The 27,024-nt window shown below is 39.8% G+C and overlaps 5 protein-coding genes and 1 pseudogene across 7 annotated transcripts; 3 read left to right on the forward strand and 3 right to left on the reverse strand.

Annotated features, from left to right (window-relative positions):
* Positions 1-35: 35 nt before the first annotated feature.
* Positions 36-5,431, reverse strand: LOC141831775 (nuclear transport factor 2-like). 2 transcript variants are annotated; one of them, XM_074719180.1, is made up of 9 exons: positions 5,128-5,431; positions 4,860-4,994; positions 2,507-2,813; positions 1,540-1,793; positions 1,286-1,466; positions 1,032-1,153; positions 885-950; positions 518-593; positions 36-339 (listed from the first exon to the last, which is right to left on the reverse strand). In XM_074719180.1, the coding sequence occupies exons 1-9, from the start codon at positions 5,164-5,166 to the stop codon at positions 176-178; spliced, it is 1,344 nt and encodes a 447-aa protein (XP_074575281.1). In that variant the 5' UTR covers positions 5,167-5,431; the 3' UTR covers positions 36-175. The 2 variants fall into 2 exon arrangements, with proteins under 2 accessions (XP_074575281.1, XP_074575280.1); XM_074719179.1 differs by having other exon boundaries at positions 1,540-1,799; positions 5,128-5,430.
* Positions 5,432-7,569: 2,138 nt separating this feature from the next.
* Positions 7,570-9,262, forward strand: LOC141832520 (glycosyl hydrolase 5 family protein-like). The gene is made up of 3 exons (XM_074720018.1): positions 7,570-7,911; positions 7,984-8,231; positions 8,308-9,262. Exons 1-3 carry the CDS (start codon positions 7,726-7,728, stop codon positions 9,260-9,262), a joined length of 1,389 nt encoding a protein of 462 aa, XP_074576119.1. The 5' UTR covers positions 7,570-7,725.
* A 5,269-nt stretch (positions 9,263-14,531) lies between these two features.
* LOC141832521 (uncharacterized) lies at positions 14,532-15,331 on the forward strand (annotated as a pseudogene).
* A 3,067-nt stretch (positions 15,332-18,398) lies between these two features.
* LOC141832522 (uncharacterized) lies at positions 18,399-19,054 on the reverse strand. The gene is made up of 3 exons (XM_074720019.1): positions 18,751-19,054; positions 18,583-18,674; positions 18,399-18,500 (listed from the first exon to the last, which is right to left on the reverse strand). The coding sequence occupies exons 1-3, from the start codon at positions 19,052-19,054 to the stop codon at positions 18,468-18,470; spliced, it is 429 nt and encodes a 142-aa protein (XP_074576120.1). The 3' UTR covers positions 18,399-18,467.
* Positions 19,055-19,494: 440 nt separating this feature from the next.
* Positions 19,495-19,872, reverse strand: LOC141832523 (putative invertase inhibitor). Its single transcript, XM_074720020.1, has one exon. It carries the CDS (start codon positions 19,870-19,872, stop codon positions 19,495-19,497), a length of 378 nt encoding a protein of 125 aa, XP_074576121.1.
* Positions 19,873-21,108: 1,236 nt separating this feature from the next.
* Positions 21,109-26,738, forward strand: LOC141831907 (uncharacterized). 2 transcript variants are annotated; one of them, XM_074719328.1, is made up of 12 exons: positions 21,109-21,204; positions 21,910-22,013; positions 22,564-22,617; positions 22,716-22,771; positions 22,870-22,908; positions 23,200-23,341; positions 23,502-23,686; positions 24,236-24,303; positions 24,466-24,538; positions 24,680-24,741; positions 24,949-26,212; positions 26,397-26,738. In XM_074719328.1, exons 3-12 carry the CDS (start codon positions 22,606-22,608, stop codon positions 26,647-26,649), a joined length of 2,154 nt encoding a protein of 717 aa, XP_074575429.1. In that variant the 5' UTR covers positions 21,109-21,204; positions 21,910-22,013; positions 22,564-22,605; the 3' UTR covers positions 26,650-26,738. The 2 variants fall into 2 exon arrangements, with proteins under 2 accessions (XP_074575429.1, XP_074575428.1); XM_074719327.1 differs by lacking the exon at positions 21,109-21,204 and having other exon boundaries at positions 21,927-22,013; positions 22,568-22,617.
* Positions 26,739-27,024: the final 286 nt, after the last annotated feature.

Raw genomic sequence — 27,024 nt, forward strand, 5'->3', positions numbered from 1 at the left:
TGATTCTTCTACATGCAATGCGATCGAAACTGTCATTCGGCAAAATAGGAATTATAAATTACACTCCAGAAAAGCAGCATGCATACTTGGGATTGCTGAAAAGAAAACATACACCTGGAGACAAAGCAGTATTTCCCATGTAATGGGAACCTAACGTCTTTTGGAGCTAGAGCAGCTAGTAACCCCTGTCTTGAACTCGTTGGGGATAACCATTTCCTCTGGACCGACTCGTGTAGTCCCTCTCGCTGTCTTGAGGCCTGCTGCCCCGGCTGAAAATCCGGCCGCCGCCGACGCGCCCTCTTGAGGCCTCAGAGGGGTATCCTCTACCTCTGCCTCTCTCTGAAGGAAAAGAAGGAAGGAAAAGTAAGTTGCTTTGAGATGTACAAGAACATTTAAGTGTCTTGGGTTCTGAAAATTTGCAATGAACTTGAAGTTCTTGTTGTTTAGAAAATAGGTATATCAGACACATATTAGTGGGAAATATTTCAATCGTTCAAACATTTGCATTGAGACTTACTTCCACGTGAAACACCACTGTTAGGTCTCCTTCCCTCAACATGAATCAACCTCCCATTTATCTGCACTGGAGTTGCCTGCAAATGAGAAGCCAAATAAGTAATAATTTTGGAGACGGATCTTAAACACTAATAGCTGAAAACTAAGTTGAACCTAACCGGCCGCCCGAAATAAAAAAGAATGCAAGATGCAAAAGTAGACGGCAGAATTACAACATCTGGTCATACTAGTATAGACTATTGCATTCCACCACAATATTTACTAACTATTCCAGACAAAAGCACACTTCAATGGACCCATAAATACTATTTTGTTCAGTCAATATTTTGATCCTGGTTTGATAGTAAATTAAGAGGAAGATGGCAAACCTTAAGTGCATTCTGTACACTGATGGCATCTTCGTATTCAATGAAAGCATAAAAAACATCAGATTCCTGAAATTTTTCATGTATATTAAGTTAGTGACCTAGATATATAGAAGTCAAAGTAGCGCAACAAGCTTCAGCGCAACCAACCTTGCGGCTTCTAATAGAAACACCATCTGGTCTCAATTTACCAAAATGCTTGAAAACTTGCTGAAGGTCTGAAATTGAAATAGATGAAGGAAGATTTCCAACATAGACAGATTTTATATCACCTGAGATGGAAACAAGAATGTAGCCCAATATCAAGTAATCATCACATAGCAGTTGCAATTGTCATTCGCAGAGTAAAAAATGGGTGGATGCAATTGTCAAAAAGAAAATACAAAAGAAATGAGAGGATAAACCTTCATCTTCAACTAGTAAAACCTCCTCAATTAACTCAGAGCCAGACTTCTCAGAAATGATAGCCGGCTGTGGCTGCTGGAGAATTGGTTGTGAGGAATGAGCCCGTTCTGAAGTAATTTGAGAGGCCTTGGCAACCGCCGGTTGATGCGTGGGTAAACCAGATTGGCCTTTAGCCAGAAGCTGGAACACAAATAACATCAGCCACCTATGGAATTCCATGCGAGAAAATATAAAAACGAATATTTTAGCATACAATGGAGGCATATGTGTGCTTAGTTGGCTCTCCAGCAGGCTCTTCAGGAGCAGTGGGAGGCGATGGCTCTCTCGTACTCTCCAAGGCAACTGGGTATGAAGCAGTATCTTGAGGCTCATCTAATATTTCGTCAGCAACTGAAAGTTGCTGTGGTGCTTCAACAGTGTTGTATTTCTCAGCAGCGACATTTTCTTCCACATAAATTGGAGGTGCCATATCCTGAGCCTGAACTTCTCCCGGAGTGTAGTCAGGAACTGACACTAAGAAAGAAATTGTTAAATGGATAGGCATAGAGGTAATCTTGTTATGACCTAAAAATATATCATAACAGACAGAAGTGTTTCCCACGTGAAAACAAAGATGCAGAAAGTATAGGAGGACCTCACTCATATGTTCATTTGCCTATTGAAATTCAATTAAAAATTTTAGCGTATTCCCACAACATTATGATTCTTTCTTTTAAACCGAGAAGGTGAGAACCATATGAAGAAGGCAAATAAATAATAATAGAGTTTGAGTTTAGCGAGAGTTCTTACAACTCCCTCAAATAATATCAACAATAAAGCTGTAAACTCTACTACCTCAATCAAAGTGCAGATGCTTCCTCTCAATCTCTCATACAAGACACCTAATAGCTACGCTGCCCTATTGTTTCTAACTAGGCTTTCCAAGTGGACTAAAGTCATCAAATTAATACAAAAAGAAAATCTCAGATCCAATTTGTTAACAACTTCATGCTGCCTAAGGGTTTTTTTTCCCCAATTTTAACCTAAACAGGAATTAAGACCTAACTGTTGTATACAATTGTAATGAAAAGGTGCCCATATACAGAAAGCACTGAGGGTAAAAAAACTTTAATTCTTTTCAGAAATTCCACAAGATTGTTAATGAAATAAGCTATTTTTTCCATAACATGTCATTGAAGAGAAAAAAAATGACTTATGCTATTTTTCAAACTTAAATCTACCTGTTTCTGATGCAGGACTGGACTCCTTCAAATCGGTCTCAAATTCACCCTGAGGCATGAGGGTTGCTGGGTGCTGATGAATCTGTTCCTCTTCAAGGAAGTGAAAAATGTCATTGAGAACAAAATATCCTTCCTCTTGGGGAGCAAGAAAAAAGGTTTGAACAAATTTCCTCCTAAAGCTATAGTCTTCCAGCTCCACATAACCAGAAACCATCACCAAAACTCCACCATTCCATGACTCCAAGGAGTGGGCTGACTTAATCTCTATCCCCTTAAAATTCAGGCACATGACAAGATGATGAATTTGCTGCAAAAATGTTAGTGTAATGATGTTAGCAACACAATTTTAGTACCTTGCTGATCTATCAGTCTTGAGGGAAAAAATGAATGAAGATACATATACTTAAAACTCAACAAACAAATAATGACTATTTTAGAAATATTATTTTTTTACAAAAATATTACTTTCAAAACAGTAGTTTACAATTTACATCAAGAGATCACCATGAAAGAAGATGAAGTAGGAGGCCATTTGAACAGCCAAGCCATAATCCACATAGCAAACACAGGAAAAGACAGCAGCATAAAAGTCTATCTGGAAATAAAAGTCTATCCAAATTCCAGAACACTAAATAGACTGAAATATATGGATCGAGACCTTTTTTATTTTTTATTTAAAAAAAAAATCACAGTAAGCTTTAAATCAAAAGCATTTTTCTAGGTATGGTGGAAGAAGGCAGAAGCATAAAGGTTTATGCATCTGGAGTTTCTATGTCCAAAGGTTAAACATTCATTTTGCTTCTATAACTTGAACAAATAAATGAGCCAAACTTAAATATCAAGGATTATTAAAAACAAATGTATTTGTTAAACAGGTATAGAAATAAAATGTACTGCCCTACTAGAAATAAGATGTTCTCTCTAAGAAAGTCCTTAGGGATATGAATAACTTTGCGACAATTAGCTTAATCATTAACCTTAACCTTAATTTATCCTTGAATTCATTCATAAAAAAGAAAAATAAGTTTCTTTTAGAATTTGCATTGATGCATGTACTTCTTTTATTTTGGATTGGGATGCAATAGTCGATTTGAAGTTCTTATCCCATTATATCAGGCCTAATAGAAACCAATGTTCACAAAAATTGTATTTTTCTCATTACTCATAATTTGGAATGGTATCCACACAGAAAGTGTTTGGTTAAGCGAAGTAGGGCTTGCAGTTCGTGACTTGGTGTCAATCATGTCATGTCATGTCTTTCTGTGAGAATATCAATGGAATAGAGTAATATAAATTAGCGAAAACTCTCAGGACAAAAGATCAACATGATATAAATTTAGTTAAGTGTCTTAAGTAATCAAGTTGCATTCTAAAACAATAAAGAGTTCTAAAATCAATGTAGGATTCAAGCCAGTTTCCTTGTTATCCTATATTTCCCTGTAAATTTTGGTAACTATAGCTAGTGTTCTGCATAACATTCTGGTTGCATTATCATCTTATATCTTAACATTCTAGAAGTGTAAATACAACAATGTCCAAGGTACTGCCGGCTTTGTTTATGAATAAAGTCTAAGAGGTTAAAAGTCTCAGAGGTTAATGATTATATGTCAGTAACTACAACTCTTAATACTAAAGATTGTAGGAATAATTCATTTGATAAACTTAACTATTTAACACAATATGAAAGTGAATCACAGAGATAATAGTGATAAGATGATCATATGTATATCTACATGTAAAGAATGCAACTTTTGTTTAAAAAGAAAACTTTATCTTGAAGAACATTTCATTCAAAAGAATATAAAATATTGAAATAAATAGAAGATGATGCATGATTGTATGCCTGAGCCTCACTCTGCACAATATAAAGAGAATTGCAATCACCATTTTGATTAGTATGAAGGGAGGAGCATGGACAAAGAAATAGGCCGTTTGGGTACATCAGAAATATTAGCATACACAAATCTGGTCATCTGTTTTGATAAGGTTACAAGACTTTGTTATCTTGAACACGAACAGAAAATACGTGAGGTTATGCGTATATATGTGCTGATACTTTGCACAAAAATCAGTCTTTAGTTGTAGAAAGATAATGCACTTGTTTTTAATAGGAAAATTGCACATTGCTGGAAGTTTTTTTTGCATTCCAAGGTACTGAGTCAATTACAATACACACACTTGCAACATTGCATACTGTCACAGATCACTAAAAATAAGCCCGTGATAATACGCTCATAATCTGTTTTGTTTTAACAATGGTAGATTAATATTTCAAGATGTCAAGTACAAGATAAAATATACAACGAAATTTATCAAAAAAAAAAGGAAAATAACTTAGATTCGCTAAAAGTACCATCATCCCGGTTGCCGATTCTGTTGCAGTCCCATCAAATCGCACCATGGAGCTCAATTCCGTGTAGAATTGGTGCACTAGCTCCGGCTTCTGTTGAAGAATCGGGTAGTAATTCTTCAAAAAATACGCGCCAACCTGTATCGACAAAAAAGAGTAGAAAAAAAGGCAAAGGGAAAAATAATCAAGCGGAGACTCAAAGAAGTAGGGGAGAAACACTTCGTAGCCCCTTTTATACCCCAAACGCACTGGATGTCCTCGATTCATTTACCTGAACCGCATCAACGTGAGCCGGGTACACAGAAGCCATCGCTTCAAATGCAAGAAGACCGATCCGCCACCCTTGACGAAAGAACGAGGCGACCGATCCGAGAACCCACTACTGGACTCAGCAGCACCGAATCCCGGGAGCAAAGAGACAGAACGATGGCGATTGCTTTCGGCTTCGATCCCTCCTCTCTCGAATTCCTCCGATACCGCTTCTTCGTCCTCGACGGCGATTTTCCCTTCGTCGATTGCCGTCAGCCTTTCCTCCTTCGATCTATCGCCTATTCGCCGCAAGTGCAGAGAGCGAGAGCGAGATCTGGAGGCGCAACGCGAGTTTAAAAGAAGGGGATTCGCGACACGTTTTGAGGGAGCCTGTTCGTGATAGGGCGACGTCAGCCGTTCGATCATGTTGGCCTTTTGAATCCCACGTGCGACTCATGTGATCTTCGGCCCGGCCCAAAAGCGACATTCTCATTTTAGTCGATAAATAATGGAAAATTTGATAGTCAGCTTAAAATATTGGCCATTTTATGAAACGACGCCCGTGGATATTTGACATTTATCAGAATGCACCCTGATAGTTTTTTTATTACAAGACACTGATGTGTTGTGTGTTATACTCAAAGAATGACATATGCTCTAACTAAATAATTACATTTTATTGGACTAAATTATGAACTTGTTGAACCAAATGGTGTTGTGTATTGATGGAAACCAAAACAAAAAGACAATAAACGATTAGTAGGCATGTGTGTTGGAAGTCACACATAAGTCAATTAAGTCTAGTACAATTTGAGTCCTAGATTTTCATCCACTTGCACTTAAGAAAAAGTGTCTCATCTATGCATATTAATATAATTTATAAGTTATGATTCAATATGAACCGTCACGTAGCTGTGAAGTTTCCAATGCGATCTCTCATTTATATTGGAACTAATTTCATTCACTTTTTTAGAGGTGGGACTATTCTCTGTTCTGACATGGGATGAATTTCCAGTCGACCATGCATGATCGACCAAATCAATGTATTTAGTCGATCAAAGTACAATGTTTTCTATTACTACTTATGATTGACGTGTCATAGTCAGCACAACCTTAGGCGTTGATCAAGAAACCAATGAAGATTTTTAAATTAAGATCAGACAATCTAACTGTCAGAATAACTCATGTATTTATAAAAATTGTTCTAGCTCCATTTTGCAGGATCATCGTTATACTACTATTCATGTTCTACTAACTTGGTTCTATAAAGCAGCAAAATTAGAATTGACCAAAGATATAGAACAGGACTATCGTTACTACTGTTCTTCATTAAAGGAAATATTAGAGATCCGTCAACTAATAAAGAGTACTAGTCGACTGAACGAGCAAATATAACATAAATGATATGATCGAATCAAAGCGCACATGAAAAACAAGGAATGCGTCGACTGAAATGATCAGTCGACGGTACAAGATCAATCGACTTAATGAAACTTATAAAAGAAATCTCAAAATAATCTCAATATCAATTCTCGACAATCAATTCTCTCCTATAGTTCTGTCTATACAAGTGTTGTTATTGACATGTCAAGAAGCTCTCCGACAACTACAACAAAATTTCATCCTTAAGTTGCCAATATGTCTATTTACTTGTATTGTATCTTAAAGGAGATGGTAGATTATCACTATCTTCCTCATCTTTTGTATGTGTTTTTTTCTTTCTCTAAAAGTTTTTAGAGATGAGAGTTTTAGTGAATTATTTAATCGAAAATGATGATTGATTTTAAAATAATAATCGTTGATCGAACGTGTCTTTTATTTTAGTTTTCCGTTACTTTTCTCTAACTTGATTTTATAAAATAAAAAATGTCACGTGACAAATCTAGTGACCTAGTTAAGAAAACATTACGTGGATTCTTTATTGACCGAGTCAATAATGTCACGTAAGAGGTGAATTATTTTCCAGATATGAATTATTTTCCTTTACTTTTTTTCCTTTTAGTTAATTTTCTATCTGTCCGTATCTTCTCTATTAATATTTTAAATTCAATCCAAAAAAGTAACGATGAGAAATAAATCCCTTAAAACTAGAAGAAGGATCCATTTTATTTATTTATGCATAATATTAAATGTTATTATTATTCACATACTATTTTTTTATTGCACCATAATAATATTCTTTTCATTATTCATTTCAACGGAATCTTTATTTTTGCGAGAATGATTCTCGGCCTGCATCTGGAACTTCATAAATTTTACCCAAAATGGCATGTGTTTAGTACGGGCCCATCCAGTTGCTGCAATTTTACCCAAAATGGAACGATACGTCCACTTTCTCTCTCTTTATATGCTCCACCGAAATTTGACGGCGACCGGTATATTCCAGCCATGAAACGGGCTCCACATGTGGCGACTACTCGTCCTTCCGCTGCTCCTCTGTCTGTTCTTCGCCGACCATGCGGCGGCGGCGGCCACCGGACCGCTGGGGACGGCGTCGCGGTGGATCGTGGACGTGGAGACCGGCAAGCGGGTGAAGCTGGCGTGCGTCAACTGGCCGTCGCACCTGGAGCCGGTGCTGGCGGAGGGCCTGTCGAAGAGCCCGCTGGACAGGATCTCGAAGATGATCCGGATCATGGGCTTCAACTGCGTCCGCCTGACCTGGCCGTTGTTCCTCGCCACCGACAAATCTGTCGCTAGCCGTACCGTCCGGAAGTCCTTCGACGGCCTCGGCCTCGGCGACGCCATCGCCGGAATCCAAGCCAACAACCGATACCTGCTGGATCTTCCTCTCATCCAAGCATACGTGGTATATATAATCGACAAGAGATTATTAGATCGTATATATGAAATCTTCTGATCCTCGAGAAGAAAATTGCAGGCGGTGGTGGAAAACTTAGCGGCCAACGATGTGATGGTGATCTTGGACAATCACATAAGCACGCCGGGGTGGTGCTGCGGCCACGGCGAAGGCAATGGCTTCTTCTGGGACGAGTTCTTCGATCCAGATTTGTGGATTCAAGGCCTGACGAACATGGCGACTCTATTCAAAGGGCACAGGAATGTGGTCGGCATGAGCTTGAGGAACGAGCTCAGAGGGGAGAGACAGAACGTCGACGACTGGTACATGTGAGTCTAGCTCGACGTTGTTAAGGGAGAAGAACTCCGGCGGTTTCATGGACGCGCGCGCCTTGTTTCCCTGCAGGTACATGCAAATGGGGGCAGAGGCGGTGCACGCCGCCAACGGCGACGTGCTCGTCATCCTCTCCGGGCTCAACTTCGACAGCGACCTCAGCTTCCTGGCGGACCGGGACGTCAGCGTCGGCTTCGCCTCCGCCAACAAGCTCGTCTTCGAGGTGCACTGGTACGGGTTCACCGACGGCTCGGAGTGGGCCGATGGCAACGCCAACGACGTCTGCGGCCACGTCATCGGCAGAGTGAACCAGCAGGCGGGGTTCCTGCTCGACCGGAACTTCCCCTTGATCCTGAGCGAGTTCGGGCTCGACCTGCGCGGCACGAACACGAACGACAACCGCTACTTCAGCTGCGCGCTGGCGTACGCCGCCGCCCAGGACATGGACTGGGCGCTCTGGGCGCTGACGGGGAGCTACTATCTCCGATCAGGTATCGCCGACCACGACGAGATGTACGGCCTGATGTCGTTCGACTGGAGCAGCGTCAAAAGTCAACCTCAGCTGACGAGGCTTCAGTCGATTCAGCCGCCTTTCCGAGGCCCCAACTCGACGCTTCCCGGCCACCTCACGATCCTGCATCCCCTGACTGGCCTCTGCGTCTCCGCCGACGATTCCTCCCAGCGGCTGGTGCTCTCCGACGTCGGCCGGTGCGCGGACCGGTGGAGCTACCCCGGCCACCGGACACTGTCGCTGAACAACGGCTCGAGTTCCTCCTGCGCGACCGCCGGCGGGGTGGGGAAGGAGGTGCGGCTGGCGGAATGCGAGACGAGCTCGACGTGGACGCTGCTGTCGGACTCGCAACTGCACGTGTCGACGCAGATGGAGGACGGGACTTCTCTGTGCCTGGAAGTCGGCGGCGACGGGAGAACGGTGGTGACGAACCCGTGCCGGTGCTTGAGCTCCGACTCGAGCTGCGACCCTCAGGGCCAATGGTTTGTGCTGGTCAACACCGATCAGTCGACGTAGACTTCTGTCATCGGCGTTGCTTTCGTTTCGCGGGCTGGGCAGCCATTGCAGCCGCACTTGTGTTTGTGTCCTTCATAAGAAACAAAGACCACTTTCAACTGATCATCTCTGTTTACCATAAAGTATATGTGTCATATAGTAACTACAAATCTACTAAAATATATTAAAATAATTAGATTTAATTAGAACATTATATATATATAGTTAATATTATTGAAAGATCAGTTAAATATATTCAAAATTGAGTTAACATTGTCATTAAACAAAAAAAAGAAATAGAAAAAAGAGGGGGGAAATTCTTATAAAAAGACTGGCCTACTCTCACAATCAGCTGTTTGGGCTCTGGCTGACTAATAGAGATCATGGTTGACTTGATATCCCCAAGCTCACGAGGCAATGGAGGCTAAGCTTGGATGCGGTGTTCCTAGCATAGTTGATTTCTAGATGATAGAATTATTGGATCGAGCACGAGTCGAATCTCGGAGATGTCATTGTCCTAGATTATGCCCTCCCACCCGGGAACCCGATGCGTATCTAATGTTGGGTTGCAAGGGTATAAACATAGTCTCATATCTAAAGCACATGGAAAAGATCATGAGGTTAAAAGGATGAAAAACATCTCCATTGGCATGAGACCTTTTGGGTAAAGCCCAAGAACAAAGCCATGAGTGCTTAATCCCAAAGTGGACAATATCATGTCATTGTGGAGATATTTTAATTCCATCGGTACTAACATCTAATTTATTTATTTGTACCAAGCACAGTTAATTTCTAGATGATAGAATTATTGGATCGAGCACGAGTCGAATCTCGGGGACGTCATTGTCTTAGATTATGCCCTCCCACTCGGGAACCTGATGCGTATCCGATTTATTTATTTGTATTTCGTTGAAGTGCCAACGATACTGGACCATCTAAGGTAAGTGAAGTTTTATTAGATTGGATACAGTGTGTCTACGAGGCAATTTGTCGAGGCTTCACAATTAGGCTTGACCTTGTCGAGCTCATGGAAGCCTTGAGGATAGCTCGCAGCTAAGTATAGTTGTTGACAGGGTTGCATGAAGCCCATGAGTAGCTGGAGAAGACAGTGCCCTTGTAGAGCTTCAAAGAAGAAAAAGAATGTTAGAATGAAGGCAGGGTGTCCTGGCTCACCACTCCGATGCTCAAATGAGTCTGTCGTTGACTAGAGATGGAGAAGAAGAAGAACAAGAAAAATGGATTGTAAGGAAGGCTAAGGCGTGTGTTTGCCTATGCATATCTGGGCCCACGGAAAGTGGGGTTCTTTTATAGAGGCATTTGTGGAGATATCCCATCGACGATAAGGAATATATCTCCTCGCGGTAAGGGAGGGCTCTTACTACAAAAATAATCACCAATAGCGATGGATTTAACGATCGATTATAATTCGGTCGGTAATTTAGCGATCGATTTTTAACTTCGATCATAAATTTAGCGATCGATTATAATTTCGTCGCTATATTAGCGACTGAATTATAATCGGTCGCTATTTAGCGACGGAAGTTAAACATCGATCTCTACTTAGCTATGAAAATTAAATATCAGTCGCTAAAACAGCGACCGAATTTATATTGGACACCTAATTTTAAAGTTGGATGGCATGCGGAGAATTTTAACTAACCTTAGCGACCAAACTACGTTTCGATTGCTATTTTGATTCGACCGAAACGTAGTTCAGTCGCTAAATATTAGCGATCGAATTTTGATTCGGTCGCTAAGGTTCGCTAAAATTCTCCGCGTGCCGTCCAATTTTAAAATTAGCGATCCAATATAAATCATCACCACCGCGATGCCACCGTAATATTGGGCCTCGCCAATTCGATCGCAGTCTCTACTTCTTCCATCGCCACCGCGACGCCACCGTTTTAGGCCTCGCATCGTTCCAGTAATCTTCGATGATGGCCTGCATGCCACCTTGATCTCGTACGACGCGGCGCAGCGGAAGCTCGCAGGGTGAACCTGTCACCTCCTCTGTTACTGTTGGTGCTGGCGAGGCCCTATGTGGACGCCGTCGCGGAGCTATCGACGACGCCTGAGGACGAACGATCTATCTTCATCACCTTCTTCAGGTGATATCCTCTGACCCAAGAAGACATAGAAGAATACTTCACTAGGTACGTTCTCACAGATCGATCCTAACGTTGATGAATTTGAAGCACGATGTATAGCTAATCATCTAGATCGGTAACAAACGCAGTAAGTGGGGAAAGTGCGTGGAGAAAGTGAAGGTGGCGAGGTCGGCGTCGGCGGTGGCGATGATGTACGGGAAGGTGTGCATGGACTGAAATTTAATTCAGTCGCTATTTAGTGATTGAATCTTGATTCGGTCACTAAGGTTCGCTAAAATTCTCCACGTGCCGTCCAACTCTAAAGTTAGCAACCCAATATAAATTCGGTCGCTGTTTTAGCGATCGATATTTAATTTTTGTCGCTAAGTAGCGACCGATGTTTAACTTCCGTCGTTAAATAACGACTGATTATAATTCCATTGCTAATATGGCAATCGAAGTTAAAAATCGATCGCTAAATTAGTGATCGAATTGTAATCGGTCGCTAAATCCTTCGCTATTTGTGATTATTTTTGTAGTGTCCGCTTCTTCCATTGCCACCGCGACTCCGCCGTTTTGGGTCTCGCCTACAACCTCATCCGCATCGGCCCGGTAATCTTCAACGACGGCCTGTAGGCCACCTTGACCTCGTACGATGCGGCGGTGGCGGAAGCCTGCAGGCTGAACCTGTCACCTCCTCCGTTATCGCTGGCACTGGCGAGGCTCTATGTGGACACCGTCGCGAAGCTGTCGACGACGCCGAAGGATAAATGATCTATCTTCATCACCTTCTCCAGGGGATATCCTCTGACCCAAGAAGACATAGAAAAGTACTTCACTAGGTACTTTCTCACCAATCGATCCTAAAGCTGATGAATTTGAAGCACGATGTATAGCTAATCATCTAGATTGGTAACAAACACAGTAAGTGGGGAAAATGCATGGAGAAAGTGACGGTGGCGAGGTCGGCGTCGGCGGTGGCGCGAGTGTACAAGAAGGTGTGGATGGACCGAAATTTAATTCAGTCGCTATTTAGCGAATAAAATAGAATAGCGATCGAAACGTAGTTCAATCGCTAATATTTAGCGACTGAATCTTGATTCGGTAGCTAAGGTTCGCTAAAATTCTCCGCGTGTCATCCAAATCTAAAATTAGCGATCTAATATAAATTCGATCGTTGTTTTAGAGATCGATATTTAATTTCCATCGCTAAGTAGCGATCGATGTTTAACTTTCGTCGTTAAATAGCGATCGATTATAATTCCGTCGCTAATATAGCGACCGAAGTTAAAAATCGATCGCTAAATTAGTGACCGAACCTAAAGCTGATGAATTTGAAGCACGATGTATAGCTAACCATCTAGATTGGTAACAAACGCAGTAAGTGGGGAAAGTGCGTAGAGAAACTGACGGTGGCGAGGTCGGCATCAGCGGTGGCGTCGGTGCACGAGAAGGTGTGTATGGATCGAAATTTAATTCAGTCGCTATTTAGCGACTGATACAAATTTCGGTCGCTATTTTATCGACAGAAACGTAATTCGGACGCTAAAATATAAGCGATCAAATCTTGATTCGGTCGCTAAGGTTCGCTAAAATTCTCCGCATACCGTCCAACTATAAAATTAGCTATCTAATATAAATTCGATTGCTGTTTTAGCGATCGATATTTAATTTTCGTCGCTAAGTAGCGATCGATTTTAATTTATTTGCTTTAGCAACACGCGATATTAAGCAAGATGTTATTTATGCGGCATAAAAATAAATAGTTTAAACATAATTAATTAAAAAATAAATAAAATGAATGTGAAGCAACCATCTCCAATAATTGATTTTTTTTTTCTCAAACACCCTTTATTGTGGATTTTGTGGAAGGAAGACTTCTTTTTATTATAAAAAAATTAAAAATAAAACAACAATCCAATATATTTCTCATCCTAAAATTATATATATTATTTTAACGTCCAGATGAAAAAAATATATGAGAGTTATGTATTAAATTATTCGCTAATATTGACTTTTTAAATAAATATTTAATGAATAGATCTATTAAAGTAGTATATTAATATTAAGGATGAGTATTCGGTCAAAACCGAACTGAATTCATCGAAAATCGAATAAACTGATTTTTTTCAAAGCAAACGAACCGACCAAATTTTTCAATAAAAACCGAACTGATATTTTATCGGTTAATTCAATTTTCGATCGAATTAACCAAATTAATCGATTTTTTAAAAATATTATGAATATTTTACTAATGAATTAAGGATTTATAAATTTATTTATTTAAAATTTATAAATTATTTTTTTAAATTTAATTTATTCAGTTTAACCGAATAAAGAATTTTAAAATCGAAATCGAACTGTATTAATCAAATTTTTTAGAAAAAATAACTAAAATTTTGAAATAACTGAACCGAATTAAAAATTCAGTTCAATTTGATCAATTTATTCGGTTTAACTGAATTTTTACTCACCCCTATGTCTATCTATATCTCTATATCTGTATATATATATATATATACATGGCTGGCCTCGTGGTGTTATTACTTTTGTCGAGAATTTAGGGTTCGCTCATCTGCGGCGTAACCAAGTCGAAGAAGAGATTTCTTCCCTTTCTTGCTTACAGATTGCAGAGGGATCGAAAGCCTTTAGCTCTTCTGCTAGGTAAGATCTTTTCCGACGCTGGTTTCCGTGATGCAGCCCCCTTTGACTGTTTCTGTTTTTGCGTTCTGTGTTTTCATGGGATCTGGTTGTGTTTCTCCTTGGTGGTTTGGTTTCTCGATCGAAGGCTTCTTTAATGGGATCTTGATGTTTTAATTTGTGGAGGATTTGTGGAGGCCAAAGTACTCTTTATTTAATTATTTACCTTGTGGATGCAAAATATCAAATATGTGAGTTTTGACCTTGGTGATGCGGGATGGATGGAGGAAGAAAAGAAACGTAGTGAGTCCTTGTGAAAAAGAATGAAGGGGAATGGTTGGCCATGTTTGTTAGCCCTTAACCATGCATATAACCTCACGAATTGTAACCATAGAGTTAGTTCAATTGTGTGATTTATTTGTTATTTATGGAGTTAGCTTTAGGGTTTACACATGCAGTCTTATGGTTAGAAAGGGCCGGGGGAGATCACTTAATTTGTGTATTGATTGATTGTGCTTTGTGTTCCTGTGGAGATTCTGTACAGGTACGTACTGAATTATATAATGCCGAAGGAGAGGAGGAGGAGGTCTCGTTCGATGGATCACCGATATCGCGCTTCGCCATTAATCCCGTCTACTTCCTATTCTGTCAAAGCGCACCTGATTCGGATGATGATAAGAAATGGGGCGATGTTCGTTGCCCTATCTGCATGGAGCATCCTCACAATGCCGTTCTTCTTCAATGTTCCTCGCGCGATAAGGGTTGCCACACATTCATATGCGACACCAGCTACCGCCATTCCAACTGTCTGGATCAGTATCGGAAGTCGTTCTCTAACAAGTTGCCGGAGGAGGATGACAACGTGCAACCGCCGCCCGACATACTGTGCCCCTTGTGCCGTGGGCGCGTCACTGGCTGGACGGTGATAGAGCCCGCTCGCAAGTACATGAATGCCAAGTCTCGTAGCTGTTCTCTGGAATCATGTTCGTTTACTGGAGTTTACGGGGAGTTAAGGGAGCATGCAAGGAGAGAGCATCCATCTGCGCGACCATCTGAGGCAGATCCTGTACGTCAGGAAGTTTGGAGGAGTATGGAGCGACAGCGAGATCTCGGAGACATGTTCAGCGTACAGTACTACTTTCATTCACCTGCAGTCACCGGCGAGGCCGATAGCTTGCAAGCGTCAACCCTGCCGCCCTCGCGCTCTTCCAGATCGAGAACCTCTCTCAGGGACAGGCAGTCATCCAGGACGAGTGGGGTGATTCTTTTGGGTGAAACTGTGACCTTGATCACAGAATTCTTCAGAATGATCACAGAATTCGATCGTGAGATGGATATTTTGTTCAGTCATGTGCATGAATAATAATATTAGTCCTTTTAATTTGCTTCCGAAAATGCATGTGTTGTCTTACATTAATTTACACAAGTTTGAATAAGTTAGTAGTAGTCCTGTTCTTTAAAATTTAGAATTGGATTTCAAAGAGTTCTTTACAATGTCTGTCTGACTAATTATTTTTTTATATCAAAGGATATTTTATTTAAAAAATTAGTGTTGTTGAAGTCGACGTAGCTGTTAGATCGAGATGAATTCCCTTGGGCACTCCTAGGGCATCATAGCGTTACTGTGAGATAAATTTGGGTACGCGGAGTTATTGGGATGTCGAATTTTATTATTATATTTTTTTCATAACTTGATTGTATAAATTTTAAAAATATAATATATATATATATACAAATTTGATATTTTGCGTGACTCTCTCGTGCGCGTCCATGTGCGACATGCGATCTATCGTCCATTAAGCAATCGTATAGCAAATCTGACCATCCAAATATGGGAATGCACAGTGTTCCGCCCCCTTGACTCCCGCCGCTTCTGGCCGCCCTCGTCGAATCGTCCACCCACCATCGGCCGTCGGCCCGGGCACAATCGATGCGCCGCTCGCCGGCGCATCGGCCACATCGGATTCCGATCGGATTATGGCCAAAATCCGGCGCAATTTGGCCATAACATAGCTGGTAGTGGCACGCGTCGGTTTCCGACCAAATCGCGATCAGATTTTGACCAAATCGCGGTCCGAGACCGACCGAGGAAGGATCGCGATCCATTATCGGCCGCATTCCGACCAAATTGCGCCGGATTCTGACCACAATCCCGGTGGAATCTAATGCCGGCCGATGTACCGGCAAGCGGCACGTCGATCGGGCCCAGACCGCGACCGACGGTGGTCGGACGGAGCGGTGAGGGCAGTAGCAATGGCGATGGATCGGCTGTGTCGCACATAGGATCGCGCAGTGTAGATCGCGCAGAATATCAAATATATATATGTAATTTGACGAACGCTGACCAACTCAAAAAATCTGAATAATTTAGAACAAAATTTTTAATTACTTTTTAAAATAATTTTCAATATTTTATTATTATCGTACTAAGATTACTTAAAATATCTTAATTTTAAAAAATAAAATTTAAATTAATCCTAATTTTTTTAAAATTTTAAATCTGAATCAATTCGATCAATCGAACTCGATCGATCTGAATTTAATTCAATTCAAAATTTTTAATTCAAATCCGATCTGAATCCAATTAGATTGGATATGATTGACAGATTCATTTTTGTTATTCTTAAACCTGTCAAGCCGGGACAAAATAAGATTTGCTTAACATAGACAACGGCGGCCCCAAATCCAGCAGTCCCGCGGCGGCGACAGCGGCGCGTCTGTCGTCGGTAGCCTCCTCGTCGAGCGCTCTGTGCACCAAGATGTTGTAGATCAGCATCTCGCTCTGCGGCGGTGGCTCGTCGACGTCGATACGCCCCTCGAGCATGTCCACCACCCGCGCCATGCTCGGCCGCTCCTTCGCCTTGTCCCGGATGCACCACAGTGCGACGTGGACCAGCGTACGCAGCTCCGCCTCCGGCGGCGACGCCCCCTCTCTATTGAGCCTTTCGTCGAGCACCTCCAACGCTTTCCCCTTCCTGGCCTTCTCGTGCGACCATCTTGGGGAAGTAAGACACTACAACAAAAATTGTATGTTGGGGCGCTCAAAAAGTGCCTCAATAGAGATTTATGTTGTGACACTTTGATTTGTTGAGGCGTTAGGATAAAACGCCGTACAAGCGGGTGTCAACAAATACTAGCGCCCCAACAGATATTTGTTGAGGCGTTACTAAATGTTCCTTGAAGTGTTTTTGAGGCACGAGAAAATGCCTCATCTGCTATATGTTGAGTCATTTTATTGTGTCTTTTAAAGTTCATTTTAAGGCATCCAAAAGTGCATGCCTCATCTGCTATACGTTGAGACGTTTTATTTTGTCTCATAAATTTCATTTTGAGGCACAAAACAATGCCTCACCTGCCATATATTAAGGCAATTTATTGTGTCTCTTAAATTACATTTTGAGGCACAAAATAGTGCCTCACCTGCCATATATTGAGGTAATTTATTGTGCCTCTTAAATTAATTACATGCATGTTGAGGCACAAAATAGTGTCTCATATATAATATGTTGAGGCATTTTATTATGCCTCTTAAATTACATTTTGAAGCACAAAACAGTGCCTCATCTATCATATGTTGAGGCGTTTTATTATGCCTCTTAAATTTTCTTTTGAGGCACAAAACAGTGCCTCATCTATCATATGTTGAGGCGTTTTATTATGCCTCTTAAATTTTCTTTTGAGGCATGAAAAAGTGTCTCATCTGCTATATGTTGAGACGTTTTATTATGCCTTTTAAATTTCATTTTGAGGCATGAAAAAGTGTCTTATCTGCTATATGTTGAGGCATGACAAACGTAACTATATCAACTCGATTAAGAATCATGTAATTTCAAAAGTTATACACACATTAACATACTTTACAGGGTGTTTCGTTTAGAACAAGTTGGAGAGCATTTGCTCAAATATCGACCAATCGGTGTAGTTATGATATCTATGAACAAGTAGAATCAGCAAGTCAGTCTCAGTTTCCATGAACAGCTGCTCTTCATATGAGTGTTTGTTGTCTCTTGAGCTTTGCTGCCTCGGTGAATCTTACTAGCTTTTGCTCATACAAGAACAAGATAGAACATAAATTATGATTAAAATTCTTGAATACTGCTTCCTTCTTTTTAAAGTGTTCCACAAGAGGACAAAATACATATAGAGATTGATTGTGACTTAATCAGAAAGCATCCAAAAGTATCTATAATACTTTTTAAAAGAAATATTCATATATTTATAGATGTTACTCGATAACAGTGTATCAAGAGTATCAGACATTCCAATAGCAACCCCACTTAACTGATCATATCAGTTCAAGGATAATTCCAACAGATCAATTAACCGATCTAACAATAGTTAATCAACAGTTAATTCAACCTAATTAGTTTCTGATCAATGCATTCAATCTAATTCGCATATAGCAACATTAGATTTAAAACAAGGACTCACCTCAAGATCAGCTATTCTTGCTCTAGTTCCAATCTTCTCTGCCGATCCAAGTTCTCCTTCTTCCTTTCTCACATCCGAAACCCACAGAAGGTTCCTCTGATCTGCCGATCAAAACCCCAAGGAAACCAACTAAATCCAAAGAAATCTCACGAATCCAAGAATTTGCCTTACAAGGAAGCTTACCTCAGATCCGTGCCCTAGAACCATCTTCACCTCTACCCCTTCTTCCTCCTTGCGGCCGACACAGGGAATCAATCTAATTCCAACATTCGACTCTGAAATCCGGAAGAATCATAGAAATGAGATCAAGAAACCCTAAAGCCTAGAAATCCAAGCTTGCTATCCACTCACCGATCTTCTTCCTCTTCTTCGATTCGCTGTCGCCAGAACCACCACCACTCGTGCGATTCCAGCCACCTCCAGCGAAAGCCAATCCCCAACGGATCCAGCCTTTGGTCGCCGGCGATTCCTCCGCTTCGGCAATGGCGTTGGGTGACGAAAGCTCCCGGCGGCTTGGCTGCGGAGGTGTGGTCACGCGAAGGAATCGCGATCGGGAGAGGGAACTCGCGATTTCCTTCGTTAATGAGAAGCTACAGTAGGGTTGGGTTTTTATGGTTAACGGGTTGTGGGTTGAATCCAATAAGTCTTTAACCATTAATTCATTAACCTTTATTATCAATTAGCCCACTAATCTAATTCATTTAGGTTAATTAAACCCATTAGAGGTAAAGTCCATTTACCTCATAATTAACCCCAACATTTAGGGCAATAATTTGTATTATTACAAATCAGCCCTTATAATTTTTTGGTATTTTACACGGCTGGTGGTGGGGAAATGGACGGTTGGTGCTGCGGGAATGATCGACTGATGCTATAGGCTACGGGAACGATCGATGGAAGAAGAAGGAAAAGTGGTATCGGCAAAATCAGGGTTCTGTGAAGTAAGAAGAGGGAAAAGGTAAAGGAAAAGAAAAATAAAAAAATTATAATTTTCATGATTTTATTACAAAAATGCCACTCAAATTTTAAGTGCCTCAAAAATTACATGTTGATGCATTTTAACTAAAATGCCTCATTAGATAGTGTCTTCTAAAATCATTTTTCTTGTAGTGTGATGGCGCTCAGCGACGAGTCGAGGTTGTCGATCAGATTGCTGTACAGTTCGTCGCACGTCGACAAGCTCTCCTTCTCCGCCTTGTCCTGCGAGCTCTTCAGCAGCTCCTTGATCTTTCCGGAGATCTCCGTGGCCTTCTTCGACGACAGCTTGGTGGCAATGACGGCGAGGCCACGCACGTCGGCGGTGGCGCTGCTAGGGTCCGATTGCAACGTCTTCACGCAGAAATCGTACTGGACGCCGGGATGGTCGCTGTCGGAGATGGACTTGCAGGTGGACTCCACGGTGGCGTGCGCCGCCGGCGAGAGGAGGAGGAGGAGGGCGGCCAGAGCGAACACAGGAGCTTGCCTCATCATCATCTTCAACTAGCTAGTTGATCCTCCTTCAAACTAAATTGTGCAAATTTATAAGCCATTGCCACAAATTTTACATAAAAATTAATTCAATTGAAATGGAAGGATATCTGTGCACTTATTTCAAGAATCAATTAAATTTCATTTGTTTTTATTAATTTTGGCATTTAATTAGAAGTATTTTAATTGTTTCAATTAATATAAAAAAATATGTGTAATTATAGTAAGTAGTCCATTTGACCACAAAGTTTTCTGTTTAGGTCTAGTGCATATTTTGGAATGAAATTTTCTTCTTATTAAATATTTAAATTATATTTGTGGAAAGGAATTAATACACTTTAGTAAGTTGTAATTTATTTATTTAAATAATATTTTATTAAACGAATTTATATATATATATATAGTACTTATAACTACTTATAAATATGTTTCCTTTAATCAAATATTATTTAAAACAAATAAATCACAACTTAGTAAGTGTATTAATCTATATATATATTATTATATATATATAGTTCTTATAACTATGTACACATGTTTCCTTTAATCAAATATTATTTAAAACAAATAAATTACAACTTACTAAAGTGAATTAATTATATATATATATATATATATATATATATATATATATATATATATATATATATATATACCATTTAAAAATTCTCAAATTTACAATTTTGGATGCTTGGTCACTACAATTTAGAGGGAGAAATAAATCTCTATGTAGATTGCTTTACTTGCAGTCTGTTTGTTGCTCGGGAGTTTGGACAAGCACTAGTAATCGCGGTAAACATTCTCTTTGTTAAAAAGTTCTTATAGGATATATCCACTGGCTTCATGATTTGAAAATTTTACTGGCTGTACTGATGGTTATGTACTGAGATATAATATACCTTGTTTGCCTGTTTGAGGTATGGTACAGGGTGCCACGAGCTTTTGATATACAAGATATTTTTGAATATATTTTAAATAGTTCTTGATATGCAATTGTCTCAATCCCAATAGAGGACAAAGCTCCAGGTATCTTACCAAGTGCCTGGTTGCAATAACTTCGTATTGTTGCAGTAACACTTCAAACTTTATATGATGTATGATGTATCTTAGGGAGAAACTCTATGTTGTAATTTTCCATATGCATGATATATGATATAAGTAGAAACATGTTGATCTTAATATCATGTCGTTCAGTTTCAACTTTTTTAAAATCTGTTGTTTATTGCACCCATTCCAGTAAAAATGGTGACCTCGGCATTTCCTCATGGGATTGGAAGTTGACTGGTCAACACTCCACATATCATGCTTTGTTCCCCAGAGCATGGACTGTTTATGATGGTATTGATAAATTTTCTTCAATAGTTAAATTATGTCTTTGCTGACTCCAAATATTCTGGTCACAGCTTGTTAATTTAGAGTAAAAAAATCAAATCTTTAGGTATTTTAACTAAAACTAATTTGAGCTTTTGAAATTATCCCTCACAATTCTCGCCAACCGTCTTAATTGCTTGTATGTATGAATATGTAGCTTGTAAGTAGTGATATAGGCAAATAAGTTGTCGTGGATATATTTTACATAATAAATTTATTTTTTGTCTTCCAAAGTTTACCTCCTTTTCAAAATAGCTCCAGAGTTTCAATATCATCAAAATACTCATGGAGTTCCCATAACTCTTATCATTTCACCTCTAATTATTAATACTTAATTCACCTCATAGATTCATAATGTAATGTTGCAGATATGCCACATCACTTTTCTGTTAAATAAAGTAATAATATTAGTGGTGAGTGGGTGAAATGACAAAACTTCCAAATCACTGGAGGGTATTTTGATGATTTTGAAACTCTAGGCTGTATTTTTAAAAAGAGGGTAAATTCTAAGTGTGAAATAAAAATTTCCATCATAAGATATGTCTGTAAGCATTAATTTTTTTCATCTAGGCGAACCAGATCCTGATCTCAAAATATCAGGGTAAATTCTAAGTATGAAATAAAATTTTCCATTATAAGATATTTTTGTAAGCATTGATTTTTTTCATGTAGGCGAACCAGATCCTGATCTCAAAATATCATGCCGCCAGATTTCCCCATTTTTACCTCATGATTATCGTGAAAGCAGTCTTCCTACTGCAGTCTTTGTTTATACAGTGAGTACGCTGTATTGTTCTGAGAATTGTGTTTTCAGTACATTCCTTTTTTGTCTTCTAGATATTCATATTCTTTTCTAGATGGTCACTTCTTATTTCTTCTTCTGATAGGAATAAATGGTTCTTCAATGTGTCAACATGGAAAATTATAAACAGCAGTTGTTTCCTTTTTTTTTCTTTGTTCTGTTTGTTTAAGGCCACACTTCATATCTTCATGTCTCTTGCCAAATGAATGATACGTTTTTGCATCTGCTATTTTTTTTTTCTGGGAATGTACCACTTAACTGTTGCTACACGTACAGCAAACTGTTGCAACAATAAAGGGAGTGTTCTTTCATATAAATGTAGTAGATGCGAATCATTTTGCAATCCATTAATTTTCTCTCCAGTCTCATTTTGTGGACAGTAACTATTTGCAACCTTAGAATTGCTACACGGTGCAAAGCTCATATGTGACTTTCAAGATATTGTTAAGAATATGTTTCTAAAGCCACTGCAAAGAATATGTCTGTCTAGTTGTTAACATACTGATGCCTCCTACATTCTGTAGCTAGTTAATACTGGAAGAGAAAGAGCAAAGGTCAGTTTGCTGATGACTTGGGCGGTATGTCATTTTTTACATTTATTGTTTCTTTATCATGCGTCACTTCAGCAAAAAAAAAAAAACTGTCTGACTATCTGCAAAATTTCTGTTTTGGGAAGAATTCTATTGGTGGCGTATCTCATCATTCTGGAGGCCACACCAATGAACCTTTCTTGTGAGTTTGATGCCTAGAAAATTGTTTGGAATTGAACTTTTTTCAAGTGGTTGTGTTTGTATTCATTTTGTGTTTGATTTCTTATGATACTCATGCAGAGGAGAGGATGGAGTAGCTGGGGTCCTTCTACATCACAAGTAATTCATCAGCCCTTTTTCATTGTAACAATCAGTTAGTCATTGTCTTATAACTCTTCCTATAGCAATGAAATTTGAATCTTCCTCTCACCTATTCCCTTTTACCTGATGCTCCTTTGTTAATAACTCTTGATCTTGGCATTGAATTTGTAGTATCATATCTGGCTAGTGTATTTGATCTTTTTTCGTGAAATATGAAGTTTTTATGTGTTTGTTCCCTTTCAATGTGACTATGCATAGATGTCTACATTTTCTGGCTATATTGTATTAATATTCTTGGAACCATTCCAGAACTGCAAAAGACAACCCTCCTGTAACATTTGCTATTGCTGCATCTGAGACTCAGAATGTGACTGTTACAGTCTTGCCAAATTTTGGGCTTTCTGATGAAAATTATGTCACGGCAAAGGATATGTGGGACATAATGGTGCAAGTAAGAATGCTTCTTCTTCCTGCAATTTTTTATATAAATAACAATCTGGAAATTTTTTGATACGCGAATGAATCTCCTCATGGTTCTTTGCAAAGAATCACTTTGATTTTTACTGTTTAGTGACTCCTAATGTGTCAGTAACATGTCATCTTTGTTAAAGGATGGACAATTTGAGAGGGAAAATTTCAATTCTTCTTCCAGCATGCCATCATGTACCAGTGATACAATTTGTGCAGCAGTTTCAGCGTCTACATGGGTTGAACCGAATGGTACGTGTACTGTTGTATTTGCTGTAGCCTGGTCCTCTCCAAAAGTGAAGTTTCAAAAGGGATGTACATATCACAGGTAGCGTAGCACTTCACCTTCCTTTTCTTTTTTTTCTCACTTCAAAACTTGTTTCTGATTTTTGTTAGTTCAAGTTAGTGGTACTAACCTTTGCTTCGGGTGTTATGGTGCAACCTGAGATTTCACAGTTCCTGCTGGATTACTTTACCATATTTTAATTTTACATTGGCATCATGAACCATCCTGGAGTAGTTCATACTCCCAATATCTTGTAGTTCATTGTTGCATGGATTGGACGAAGGGTTTAGTTGGAAAAACATTTATAGATTTAGCCTTTAGGATAAAGTGATGAGGAATTGTGATATCTACATAGGTAAAATATCTTTTAGAAGTTAAAGGTGAACTTCTGAACAAACTAGCCAGCTTTGGAGTTCTTTTGGTTGGCCAACTAAGCCACCTGCTTCATTAACATAGCATTTGATATCATTTCAAATTTGTTTGGTTTTTGGTTAGCCTATCAGAATGTTTGATTATTATTGACAATTGAAGGGATAATCTCTCCCAGTTCTTTTTTGGTCTTTCTTTATGCTATTTTCTTTTCTCTCGCAGGAGATATACAAAATTTTATGGTACCTCTGAAAGATCAGCTATAAATTTGGTCCATGACGCATTAAAGAGTACGTATACATTGCAATGATCAGATATGTCATTTCTAGCTTCTAAGAATCTCAAGTTATGCCTTTTGTGATAGGTTAAAATTTCTGACAGGTATTTTTCTGCTATACATCTATTGAAATTGTTCAGAAACATATGTGCATAACATTTCTCAAAATTAACAGACTACAAATGGTGGGAAGAAGAGATTGAAAAATGGCAAAATCCAATACTTCAGAATGAGAAACTCCCCGAATGGTAACTTGATATTTTAGAACAAATTTGTGTCAGTTTAATTCATGCTATACATTAGGTTTGTCTTTATTGTATTAAAATTTGACAAGTTTGCATTCATGGTTATTTGGCAAGCATCAGTTATTATTTATATTGAATTTTCAGGTATAAGTTCACTCTTTTCAATGAGCTCTATTTTCTAGTCGCTGGAGGAACAGTTTGGACAGGTAAATTTCCAACTCTATTTTACTTCGGCGATCATCAAATTTTGGCTGTTATAACTTCTTCTAATTCAAGTGCCGTAGCTCACAAGAAGTTATGAAATCTTCACGGGCAATATTTTGTGTTTTTTTTTTCTTTCATGCTTCTTAGATGCTAAAATGGAGCTAAAGAAATCATCAAGTTAATAAGAATAGCGTGTCACTATGTTGCAGATGGTGAAGCCCCAACATTCGAGGAGGTAAGCCGTAATGGCAACCATCATAAATCCCCCAAAGGTAAAGGCCATAAATCTGCAGTTAAAGACAAGCATGTCAGCTTTATCGCAGAGAAACCTTCAACAGTTAGTAATCTAAACACCGAGAGAATTTCTCCACCAATTTCAAAACTAGAGGCAGATGGTAACGGTGCACACGGCGAAGAACCTGCAAAGGCTGGTCTTGTTCTGCATCCACAGCATCATCATCAGCATCATCATGACTCCGAAAATGTTGGAAGATTTTTGTACTTGGAAGGAGTGGAGTACGTCATGTGGTGCACCTATGACGTACATTATTATGCTTCTTTCGCTCTTCTAGATCTCTTCCCAAAGATAGAGTTGAGTATCCAGCGGGATTTTGCAAGGGCCGTGCTGCACGAGGACAGAAGCAAAGTGAAATTTTTAGCTGATGGCAGCTGGGGAATTCGTAAAGCCAGAGGTGCCATTCCCCACGATCTAGGAATGCATGACCCGTGGAATGAGATGAACGCCTACAACATACACGACACCAGCAAATGGAAAGATCTCAACCCAAAGTTCGTCCTCCAAGTGTACAGGGATTTTGCTGCAACAGGTGACATCTCTTTCGGGACAGAGGTCTGGCCTGCAGTCTGCGCTGCCATAGACTACATGGAACAGTTTGATCGTGACGGCGACGGCCTCGTCGAGAACGACGGATTTCCTGATCAGACTTACGATACATGGACAGTTCACGGTGTCAGTGCTTACTGTGGCTGTCTATGGCTTGCTGCACTTCAGGCAGCGGCAGCCATGGCACAGCGCCTGGGGGACTCTGCTTTTGCTGAAAAGTGTAAGATTAGGTTCTTGAAAGCCAAACCTGTCTTCGAGGCCAAGTTGTGGAATGGCTCCTATTTCAATTACGACAGCGGAAGCAGATCCATACAGGCTGATCAGCTGGCAGGGCAGTGGTACACTGCAGCTTCGGGTTTGCCTCTGCTGTTTGATGAAAGTAAAATCAGAAGCACTCTTCAGAAAATATTTGAATATAATGTGATGAAGGTGAAAGGAGGGCGCATGGGGGCAGTTAATGGCATGAACCCGAATGGAACTGTCGACGAAAGCTGCATGCAATCGCGAGAGATATGGACCGGTGTGACGTATAGCTTGGCGGCCACCATGCTGCTTCATGGAATGGAGCACCAGGCTTTTGCTACTGCCCAAGGGATTTTCATAGCAGGTTGGTCAGAGGAAGGATTTGGGTACGTTCCTTCACCACATCAATTTAATTCCCATCAGGCAAGAATTTGTTTGAATTCCAAGCGCACAGTTTGTTATTCAAATGGATTTTTCTTTTGATTTTTTGAGAAAAAAGAACTACTACTACATTACAAAACACACTCTCTATCTTTGAATAAGGTGGACATAATACTGATTGTGTTGCAGGTACTGGTTTCAGACTCCTGAAGCATGGACGACGGACGGGCACTACCGGTCGCTGATCTACATGCGACCGCTGGCTATCTGGGCGATGCAATGGGCTCTATCTCCTCCCAAGACTATGCTCGAGGCCCCTAGTCCAAACATGATGGACAGGTTACAAACGTCTCACCTTAACTCGAGTTCAACCCATGACGGCAGTGCCCGAAATGTTTTGCCAAGAAGTTGTTTTGGCAATGTTTGTCATTGTGAATGTTGATGGAACTTTTAACACATCTTCCTTCCCTCTTGATTTTGTTCACTTCTCCTCTTGCTAATGTAAATATATCTACATCAAGCATTTATTAACCAAGAATTTTGTTCATTCGAATCTTGCTTCATTGTTACAAATCTACCACTCTAGTATCAACAGGGTTATGCATGTGGAAGTGTTAAATAATGGTTACATGATCATAGGATAGGTGATGAGAATGTGAAATTGATTAATTTTAATACATTTTAGTTGTTTTTCACTAATCAGTTTGATAGTTGCCTGGTGTTATGATGCCTTTGTTCTTTTTTGTGCGAGTCTATATTTTCTAAGTTTTTGACCTTTTAAACATTAAATGTATACATAACCTTTACATAAATATAC

The sequence above is a fragment of the Curcuma longa genome, chromosome 7 (assembly GCF_044706935.1).
Source record: "Curcuma longa cultivar G26 ecotype Majalengka, Jawa Barat chromosome 7, ITB_CL_G26_1.1, whole genome shotgun sequence".
NCBI lineage: Eukaryota > Viridiplantae > Streptophyta > Magnoliopsida > Zingiberales > Zingiberaceae > Curcuma > Curcuma longa.